Consider the following 8,702-nt stretch of genomic DNA (forward strand, 5'->3'; position numbering starts at 1 on the left):
GAAACCCAACTAGTTAGCCAGAAATCCACTGCAGGATGCAAAAGAGCTGTACATTATTTTATACAACAACCTTTTAACCTAAACATACCAAAACGTTTCCTTTAAATTGTGTCAAGATAATCGCACCTTTTCTCAACTCCTTCACGACGAGAGCGAGAGAGGGAGAGAAGTACAAGAAGTAATTGTTTTGTTTCATGCAGAGTCGGTTGTTATTTTGTTGATTGTCGGAGGAAATTCCCGATAACCCATGTTATTGCCCGTTTCACGCGATTTATCAAATGAACTTGCAAGGAAATTCTGTACTTAATTGAATTTCTTTGAAAATCATTCAATATTTTGTTTCATGCAGAGTCGGTTGTTGTTTTGTTGATTGTCGGAGGAAATTCCCGATAACCCATGTAATTGCCCGTTTCATTGGATTTATCAAATGAACTTGCAAGGAAATTCTGTACTTAATTAAATTTCTTTGAAAATCATTCAATATTATTATGATGTAAATCACATGTCATTGCAATTTATAAGGCATACTAACTTGGCATATTAATCTTTTTAAGAATTTTATTCTGTACTTGATATTGCTTGAAACTTCGAGAATCATTATTGTCTTTAATTCTTTTAGTCGACAAATGATCTAAAGTAAAGTAAATTACGGAGGAGGAGTGATATAGATATGATTAATATCAATGGAAGGGGAGGGTGTGAGTATGCGTGCATTACAATATTTCTTCGCATATCAAACAAGTGGTCAACAATATGTGATAGCCGGAAGGTAATGTTCAGCCCTCGTCACGTCAATGTTATACAAAGTGTATGTAACTGGGATAAAATACTTATTTTGTTTGCAAGAATTCTGTTCCATTCGATTGGCATTGTTTTCTAAAAGGTTACAAGGGCCTTCAGACACGGACTCGCTCAGCATTGTTAGCCTAATCCCTGCCGACGGACCCCAATTAAGCACTATTGTCCTTCCACACAAGAATAGAATGATTGTCAAGTATTAGCATTACAGTATATGTGACTCCAACATGAAACCTGCCTCATTGATTATGGGCCAGGCGTTATACGGTATCCATATACATGTAGTTCTCGATTCCTGCTTTACAGAAGAAGAAGAAGAAGCAAAGAAATGACACTAATGACCCGGAGTCTGTCCCTTGTGAAGAATACATACTAAGTTAGAGATGGTTTGGTTTGTTAAGATTGAGGTGACGATTCTAAATCATTTCAAGGCAACAGATTATTTGACGATGTGTAATTTAAGAGTTGCAAGACATCGTTGCATTCTGCTTCAATTCGTTTGATCTCCATCGCCTTTAAATCACGTACCCAGTGATGGGCTGCTGAATGCGAATTTTTATGTGTGCTGAAGATTCTGTTATCAGTCGTGACAGGGTTGGTGTTCCTTTGTACCCATTCCTTGACGTCTTCACGGAGAGGTAGTCCTACGAAGTCGTACAGATCTTGAGTGACTGCCAGCGGTGAGTCAGCGAAATCTTCGAACCTGACGAGATGATAGCGGCCCTTCAACCACGGAGGCACGAGCTCAGGAGACAAAAGAGTGTTTTTCCTGATCCACTGGCACATGCCACGTACCGTTTGAACAGTCTCGGGCGTCAAACTAAACAGTCCTAGAGTCTGCAAGCGATCAGGAGCAGCTGAATTCAGGCCATAACGAAGGCCCGACTCCGTGATGCGATATTTGATCCTTGAGGCAGCCGCTCCTCGCGGATCGCGTACGAGGTGGATGATCTTAAGGTTGATACCATCGTCCACGATTAGAGGTTTAAGTAAATCAAGGTCTGCACGAATCAGTTTCGTCGCCAATCTGCCACCATACCGTTTACATATATCGCTTGCACGGTCGGGAGTCTGCATCTTACATTCTATGTTCCGTTGGCAAATAGCTCTGTTGTTTGTTCTTCCGCCCCATGCATCCATCAAACCGACAAAATCTCTTCTGAACGTACACTTTGAAAATTTCCGAATTATATCTCTTTGATTTGTTTTCAAAATCCAATCCGTGTAATGATACCTTTGTGATAATTTCTTGGTAGCGTACAATGGTTCAAATATATAAAACATGTCCTTGTTCTGATTGAAAAGCTGACCGAGGATACTTGAACCAAATCGCCATAGAGTTAGTATTATTACAAAAGGAGGCTCTACACTTGTCACTGCGTCAGCCTTCTCGTCATTAGAATAGTCATCTTCTGACTCCCATTCAACATCAAGCGTCCTATTTACTGTGTTATAAGTTCGAATAATTCCATATGCGTCGGTAGGCCTACCTGTAACCTCTGAAGAGTTAAAGGGACTGTCTTTTCTCTGTCCATGTACTTGATCGTTTTTCCTGTCCATGTAAAGTCTCGTCACATACGAGTCATTATTTGAGCGGAGAGGTACATTCACCGGCATCGTTGAACCTCTCAAGCGCCACGAGAGATTCGCGTCTGTCGCTAAATCACTGCACGAGAGTATCACTACGCACAAGACGAGTAGGAGTAACACCGGAGGACAACACGTCTTGAAAGGTGGTAAAGCACGTTCCTTCATCTTGCATTAAGTTGCAAACCAACGCACAGTTATTACTAATTTGCAATAATACGTTTACTCGTATGAGCAAATGCCATTGTTAGTCGTTCTAATATCTTCGTTGCAATTTGCTTCTCACTGACAACAAAGCGTCATCCACTATTATGACGGCAGATGTAGAGCTTTTGACTCACGCATGGCAACTGCAACGCCACGCAGACGTAGATGCATTCGGTGGTGTATGCCTGTTTGCATTAGCCTCCGAAGGTTTCTTTCATGAAGATCGCAGCGATGGCATTACGTAAGATTCATCTTTTGTTGTAGAAACCCAAGTTGGGCATTGCGAACAATACTCGTAGATGGATGAGAATCCTGTCAATCTCTCTCGTTTGCTTAGTTCTCAGGAGAATCCGATGTCCTCTTCATGGCCTCCGTATAAGCTTTCCTTTACATCGTATTTACCGAGTGTGAGGAGTTACATGTGTGTATACTAGTTATTATGTGTGTGCGTGTGTGTGTGTGTGTGTGTGTGTGTGTGTGAGTAAATATTAGGGCTTATAAGCAGGAGACCGATAAAGCCTGATTATTGTCCAAAAGCTTCTTTAATAGGGTCTCGAAATGTGTTCACTGGGGTTTGTCTTTGTGTGAAAACATTGTCCGGTCAACAATATCAAATTTGCATTCGTGAGAAGACATCCATGACAAAAAAAAAGAAGAAAAAAATGAAGAACAAGATTGCACCCATCTCGATTAACACCGTCATCAAGCTTTATCAGTGTTGTGCCTGTCGATATTTACAGATGGGAACATGGGGCTGGCACAACTTAAGTGGGGGTCAAGTCGTACTTTTCGAATATTATTTCATGTTTGTTGTACAACAAACACGGTTAAAACTCAGTTCCTTTGTAGAGCAGAAGTCCCGTATGACTAAAAGGGAAAAAAAAACCAAACTTTAATGTTCTTCTATAATGATAATTATACTCTGTTATAGTAGGCCCTGAACAATCCGAAAACAAAGATGTAATCTCATATTCGCGTGCAAACATGGATGGCTGACTAGGCAGCGTTATATAAAATGCCGCCAAGCTCGTAAACAACTGGACTATTAATTGTTGAAAGTCATTTGCTCTCAACACCGCTGCCGAACTGTCGATGCATTTTCGTTTTGATCTTTCAAACTTACTCGCGAAAACACAATTATTTATTTGTTTATTTTCCTGTAGCCTACCTATCTCGATATTTTAGTTTACTCGTCGAAGGTTTAATTTTATTTGTTTATGTAATTCTCGATACATCTGTAAAACGAGAGATGATGATGGTTACTTTATCAAAATGCTTCCAAGCGATTAGTCTATAACAGTACACTAGAATGTTTTACTCCGAAACAGCGCTATAGCAAAAAGTCACACATCGGATACAAGGTTAAAACCGTTTGCCAAGTTACCGCTCGGGAGTGTGGAGACAGCCGACAGGATCTTTTTGGTGTTAGTTTGCATTTTTTTTATAAGCTTTGTTTCCGATGCGAATTCTCTACCAGAAATGGTAGGGGCATGAATCAGTCCATCGAATCGATCCTGTACGTGACGTCAGCCTACATCGTATAGTATGCAGATTTCAAGCAAATTAGCTTATTCGACTCTGTTACAAGTTTCCTCCCTCCCCAAAACGCAGAGGAAACTTTACGACATGAAGAGAGGGAGAATGTTTCTGAATAATGTCTGCCTAATGAGCAGAGCAACACCACGGCCCAGAATTGGCATAAGCTGTATTTCTCCAAATCCTCCCCCATTTTGATTTTCTACCTGATACGAACCTCACATTCATAGTTTGTTTGTTTTTTTTTTCTTTTTTTTTCTCTATGTCTATATAGTTCTATTACTGAATGGCCGCAAAGACGGAAATACTAGTGCGGATGGACGAAATTTGATTACGATTGGAGAATGCAATTGCAAAATGACTCGTTATTCATAGGCGCACTTTGTAATTACATCGCTGAGTGGTTGAAGAGCTTGAGCCTCCAAAGACGAATATAAAGGCGTTCATATAAACATAAACCGCAATCGTATTTCGGGCGAAACTAGCGGTTGCTCGAATCATTAAATTGACTTGAGAAAGTGTGAAATTGGGAAATCCTATATATTAGTTAGTTTGCATAATCCTTACGGGAGGTAATGGCATTAATAATCTCACCTATATAATTATTCTGGAGATGTGAGTTCTGAAAACATCAGTGATTCACATCATAAAAGTTGTGAAATTCCGTTTTTCTTTTACTTTAAAAGATGGGCAAAATGCGGAGTTGACTGCGCCTTAAATTCACCATTCATAGTCGCTTGCTTTCTCGCCCATCGGATAGTTTCAGCAATATCTACATCCCATTTCATGGCATTCGCTGTATTTTGCCTCCCTCCCCTTCCCTCCCCCTCCCCCTAAAAAAAAAAAAAAGAATAATGATAAATAAAATTTAAAAAACGAGAATAGATTTCTGCGATTTAGGATTTTTACCAGCATTTTTGCATCCTACCCAGACTTTCGTATGTCTCAGGTTCTCTCAGTCGTTTATTTTCGATTTCCATCCGACAAGATGGCTGGATATCCCATGTTATCCCACCGGACCAACACCCACGAGTTCGACATTGGCAAAATGTCCACGAGTCATACAGCCCATAAGTTTGACACGAGGCAAATTAAGCCCATGAGTCCGACAGTGGGTAAACAAGGCCCACGAATTCGACACTTGGCATAAAAAACAAACAACCCACGAGTTAAACATTACATCACGGGGCTTAATGTGTCAGTCTCATGGACCCTATTTACCTAGTATCCAGCTCATTGGCTGTATGATTCGTGGGCCGAATGACTAGTGGGCTGTAGGGTTGTGTGACTCGTGCATGGGTGTCGAACACGTGACATGCACCTGGGGCGGACCACTTCATTGGGTTACTTAGTATGCATAAACCTGTTGACATTGCGCAAGAGAGCAGCACAGAAGGAATATTTTAATGGTAATGTCTTTGATGACGTTGTCGTTAATTTCATTTCGTTCATGACCAACAAGGATATTTACAGTATTGAAGTCCTTATAGATTGAACTACGCTGTTATTCTCCTTTAGAAAAGAAAGAAATGAAAGAAATGATATAGACAGACCAAATCATGACGCAATCCTCTTTCACTATTAATGTCAGCAGGCCTACCTATATTCAGTGCTCTATACATTCACTATCATTCATGACTTTGATACAAAGTCAATTCAGACGAAAATATACTTTACAAACAAATCGGACGTATTGATTTGACAAAGTTATGGATCTTTTAAGTTTCACATGTTTCGCGCAATCTTTTTTCGCAAAAAAAAAAATATATATATATATATATACGGAGAGGCTCAACACAACTGCAAACAATCACACAATAATCACTCAATGATTTTGACTGCAATCTGTTCAACCCCCTTAAAAAAAAGCATAGCGTCACTAGAAAACACACACACACACACACACACACACTTTTTTTTTATAATATTCTTTTATTTGAGTTTCATTCAATGTGAAATCCATATTAACAATAAAATTAATACATCCACCAACAAAAGAAGAAAGCAGCTGTATTCTTCTTTCTTGTGCTGCTAAATCATTTTTCAAACATACAGTACAATATATTTGATTCTTTTTACCAAATCATACCCTGTTTTTATGAGGGAAATGACATAAAAATCTACATAATTCTCAGAAAAAGCTATTTTGATCAGCCTAATCAAGCCAATCCGAATGTGCCTTATCACTCACACACCGACTAAGAAATGTGTGCTACTCAATCACTTTTTCACTTAACTTCCTTTTTTTTTCTTTCTTTTTTTTGGCAGAGCACGCACTATATACATAAATATATCAGATAAAGTTTAACTCTTAAAGGGAAAAAAAATCTTGATCAACTTGATCAGATTGCTCAATATCCACTTCATTATATAAATTCTCTTACACTCTTTTGAGAATACAGCAGTTCCTAAAACATATAAAAAAGCATTCTTTACTTAACCGAACAAAACTCATCATTTTTTTCCATCTAACCTATCAACCACCCCTCCCCCCCCCCCCCGTACAAGCACAAAATAACCATATGTGTATATCATCAAAACAAACCATATTCCTGCCTGACCCCTTAACCATTATTCTACCATTGCCTAACTACATCTACCTAACCCTAACCATCCCCACCTATTTCCCCGCTAACCATTACTCTACTCTAACCTAACTACATCTACCTATAACCCTAACCATCCCCACCTATTTCCCCACTTACATACCCCCCCCCCCCCCCCGTAGCCTTCCCTCAACACACACACACACCCATATATGCTCTAGACATCAACCAAAACAACAACAACATACCCACCAGTGCGCACTCACAAACCCCAACATTTGCACGCCAAATCACACTACATACTTGTGGTATCTTGGTTACCTGTTTCTTTGACAGTTAAACACACACCAAATTAAAACCGAAGCTAACTAAACATTTTACATGGGGGAAAAAAAAAGTGACCAGCATAATGCTGATACATACCAATTCCTAAACATTAATACGGCTAAAACCTAAACTGACCATACATCTGACTCTATGAAAGTTTCAACTGCTCCCATTTTTGCAAATGAAAACCGAGCTTACCTGCTTTAACCGCAACGTTCTTTTCCTCCTCTATAAAATCCAGAACAAATTTCTTTATCTTTTCCCTCTTGGGTAACTTATTTTGTTCTCTTGACCGAAATATTACAATTTTCATCAAAATTATCAAGGCATTCACGCATTTGATTCGATTTGAACTACCTCGTAAACCTAAAAAAATATCTCTCCATTCTAATTCTTCTAACTCAACTAAATCATAAAACTCAATAAGAAACTGCCATATCGGCTTTACTTTCACACAATCAAAAAATATATGTGAATAAGTTTCCCTTTCCAATTGACAAAAAGAACAAAGATTATCATTCACAAAACCAAACTTAAACAAATGTTCCCTTGTATATATCACCCCGTGTAACAACTTAAACTGAAATTCCCTATGTTTACTAAGTAAAGTCGTGCTTCTAGGTCTAAGAAATAAATTTCTAATTTCCTTATCACTGCAATCATACTTCACTTCACCATATCTTATTTCCAGAGTATACAATTCACACACACACACACACACACACACACACACACACACACACACACACACACACACACACACACACACACACACACACACACACACATTAATTTCTTGGAAAGGACGTGTCTGTGTGCACCTGCGTCAGTGCATGTGTATTTGTACTACTGAGAAAAGGTCTCTCTCCAGGGGCCCTGCAAGCAAACTTATTACTATCTGGTCAAGTTTCAATGAATCAGTCAGCCGCAGAGGCTTGGGTACACCGATCGAGAGAGGGCGGACTTCGAAAACTCGTTCGGATTTCCTAAATGCGCACACCTTATCGAATGATTATGTAGGGAAAACACAACTAATCAGCACGATCTTTGTTAAATGGCTTATTATAATACACAGTCATTTGAATAAACAGTGTATGTTAACAAAGATCATCTCTGATGTTAATATTCGAACGCTCAAAGGTCCAATTTACCTTTGGGAGCAGTAATTTCAAAAAAATGTTCAAGATATAACATTTTGATGCATAATAGTGTTGGTCTGTTGAATCACAAAACATCCTGCCATATCAAATTTTTACAATAAAGCCTAAAATATAAGGAGATATCAACATTTTTCTCAATAAACCATAACTGTAGACGGTTTAGTCTGGAAGCATTCTCATTATAACTATTTTTCGTAATTGATACTTAACGTCGATTCGCGGATTCAAATTTTTACAATGGTGTGTTTCTATCCCTAACTCACATTAAATTTTCAGAACTATTTTAGAGCACTAATACTGGGTTTTTGTTTCATCTGCAAATGGTAAATTATGCTTTTATACACATTGGAGTAAACTACTTGGTTCCATGAGTGTTGGGGTTGCATTGCATTGGGGCTACTTCACTAAAGTGTTTGAAAGTTGCAGCTGCTGAAACAAAAAGAAAATTAAAGTGCGTTGCATCAATGCTCAAACGGTCATTCTCTTAAATTTTAGCCTCTGTTTAGTTGACTTTGTGGGTTTGTGGGGGGGGGGGGGTGAA

At 38.8% G+C, this 8,702-nt stretch overlaps 1 protein-coding gene across 1 annotated transcript; it reads right to left on the reverse strand.

The window, feature by feature from the left end:
- Positions 1-1,224: 1,224 nt before the first annotated feature.
- Positions 1,225-2,415, reverse strand: LOC140238238 (carbohydrate sulfotransferase 3-like). The gene has a single exon (XM_072318174.1). It carries the CDS (start codon positions 2,413-2,415, stop codon positions 1,225-1,227), a length of 1,191 nt encoding a protein of 396 aa, XP_072174275.1.
- Positions 2,416-8,702: the final 6,287 nt, after the last annotated feature.

The sequence above is a fragment of the Diadema setosum genome, chromosome 14, assembly GCF_964275005.1.
Source record: "Diadema setosum chromosome 14, eeDiaSeto1, whole genome shotgun sequence".
Lineage (NCBI taxonomy): Eukaryota > Metazoa > Echinodermata > Echinoidea > Diadematoida > Diadematidae > Diadema > Diadema setosum.